This window comes from Penaeus chinensis, chromosome 9, assembly GCF_019202785.1.
Source record: "Penaeus chinensis breed Huanghai No. 1 chromosome 9, ASM1920278v2, whole genome shotgun sequence".
NCBI classification, from domain to species: Eukaryota; Metazoa; Arthropoda; class Malacostraca; order Decapoda; family Penaeidae; genus Penaeus; species Penaeus chinensis.
In genome coordinates, this window is record NC_061827.1 from 11,249,751 (window position 1) to 11,252,250 (window position 2,500).

A 2,500-nucleotide genomic window follows, 5' to 3' on the forward strand; every position below is an offset into this window, starting at 1 on the left:
TTCGAGAACCTCCGCCAGCAGTTCGATACCGCCGTGCAAGACATGCTGGATCTGTGGAATTCACGGTCATCCTTCGAGGACGACCTTCTTTCCTACAGACGAATGCGAGATCTCAACCTCACGGAAGAGAATCAGGCTGTTTCCGTCAGCCAAGACAATACGTCGCATCAGGTAAGTGTCTTCTACAGTAATTATCTTACAGTGAAACATACCTGTCATTATCTTTTGCATATTGCTTGTATGAATGAATTCATTAAATGTACAATAATGACCTCTGACTTTCCAGGTCGTGATTGACGTGCGCAACTTCATGGACGGCGACATCAAAGTGAAGGTGGTGGACGACAGCGAACTGGTGATAGAAGGCAGCGTCGAGAAGCGACAAGATGGCTCCGTCTCGAAGAGCACTTTCTGTCGACGATTCTCATTCCCGGGTCTCTTGAGCGAAGACACTGTGTCCTCGTCCATGTCGGCAGATGGAGTTCTTACTGTTACTGTTCCGAAAAAGGTACGTGGTACAAGATGAGAAAACAGATTGAACACAATCATCATATACGTGCTGCACATTGTGTAAAAACGTTTTACAGACAATGAACCTTCATTTACATGAAATTCTTCTTCCAGAATTCCTTAACAAACAAGGAGGGCCGAACTATCAAAATCACTACCTCGCACAAAAACTCTGCAGGTGCTACAAATACACACACGAATATTACAAACAACGTCGAAGCAAAACAAATGAGTGTCGAAGAAAAATCATCAAAATCATCTCGAGTGAAAGTGGAAGAAGATCAGGCTCAGTCGACGGAGTCTCAGAGTACGCAGGCTTCGAGCGAGTCGATGGAGGCCAAGCCACTTGCTTCCTTCCACCTTCTTCCCATTTCCGAAAGAGGGCCTTTCTTCCGCGATTCCTTCTTCCAGGACACTCGACAGCAATTCCAACAAGCCGTCGACCAAGTTCTCAAAGAGTGGGGACAACTGGACTCTGCGAGCGACCACATGGACATGTACAGGAACTTGCGAAAGCACAACTTGCAGGAAGAGAACCAAGCCGTCGCCTTCAACGAGGACCACCAGTGTTATAAGGTCAGTGATATGACATTTGACTTTCATTTTATCATGTAAACAAGCGTTCGTTTCATAAACTCAAACTGTTGCATACATGCGTGCTAATTAATATCAATATCATTTTCCAATTAATTCAGATTGTGGTGGATGTACAAGACTTCAAGGAAGGCGACGTCAAGGTCAAGGTGGTGGACGAGAATGAGCTAACAATCGAAGGCAATTTGGAGAGCAAGCAAGACGATTCCGTGTCCAGCAAGAGTTTCTTCCGCCGTTTCTGCTTCCCAGGACTCGTGAGTGCCGACACCGTGAGGTCCGGGGTGTCATCTGACGGCATCCTCACTGTTACTGTACCAAAGGTAAGTCTATACAAGCATTTTCACTTATCTTCTCATCTTACATTATGGATTGCAATCGATTAATTTAGTTCTTTAAGTACAGTCCAATAATTCTAACTTTCTTTAATCAGAAAACATCAAGATCCAAGTCCAGTGCGGTTTCTGAAGCTCAGGTTTCCCAAACTTCATCTCAAAGCACTGGAGAAACTCTTACAGCGAATACAAAATCAGAAAAGCAAAGTTGTCGCACCGAGTATCAGAATACATGTTCTAAGAGGTCTGAAGTGGCTTCATCGTCGTCACTAACGAACAAAATCATCAGCGAGGAAAAACAAGAAAAGCAAAAAAAAGACGCCCATGATAAAATCGGTAAAATAGGATCCATGCTTGCACACAATATACAGTCAAGCAAGGACGCAGTGGACAAGTGCCTTTCCATCTCCTTGAAGGGTCAGTTCTTCTCTGATTCCTTTTTCGAAGACGTTCGTAAGGACTTCGAAACGGCTGTCAATGAAGTCCTCAGCAGGCATGACATTATGGGGAGTGCCAACGACGAACTCTCCTGCTACCGAAGTCTACGGGAACGTGAGCTCAAGGATGAGACTCAGGCGATGAAGACTACAGACGATCAAAACGGATTTAAGGTGAGGAGGTGACATCGTGGATAAGTAATATAATCTTTAAAAAAAACATAAAAAAATATTTATTTTCTCATTATGCCTCACGTTAAATGATACTAATATTTGCTTATACCACAATTAGGTAGTGTTAGACGTCCACGACTTCATGAACGAAGACGTCAAGGTGAAGGTGGTGGACAACAAGGAGGTGGTGGTGGAAGGTCGTGCGGAGAAGAGCGACGGAACCTCGAGGTCAAGCAAGAGCTTCTGTCGGCGTTTCACTTTTCCTGGCGCTGTAGACATGAATGCTGTCACTTCAGCAATGTCCTCCGACGGTGTCCTCACCATCACAGCACCCAAAGTTTGAAAATGGGGGACACTGAAGACTGTATCCGCTGAGATAATATAGGAAGATATTTCACAATGCCAAGGTTATCAACTGTTATGCTAAAGATATTTAAAGAATATCACTGTTAA

At 44.2% G+C, this 2,500-nt stretch overlaps 1 protein-coding gene across 1 annotated transcript in view; it reads left to right on the forward strand.

Annotated features, from left to right (window-relative positions):
• Nucleotides 1–2,500, forward strand: part of LOC125028649 — a 25,891-nt gene that overhangs the window by 342 nt on the left and 23,049 nt on the right. The window contains exons 1-2 of the mRNA XM_047618124.1: nt 1–171; nt 287–508. The exon at nt 1–171 is cut by the window's left edge and continues 342 nt beyond it. Of these exons, the coding sequence (XP_047474080.1) occupies nt 1–171; nt 287–508 (393 nt within the window). The remainder of the gene's footprint in view (nt 172–286; nt 509–2,500) is intronic.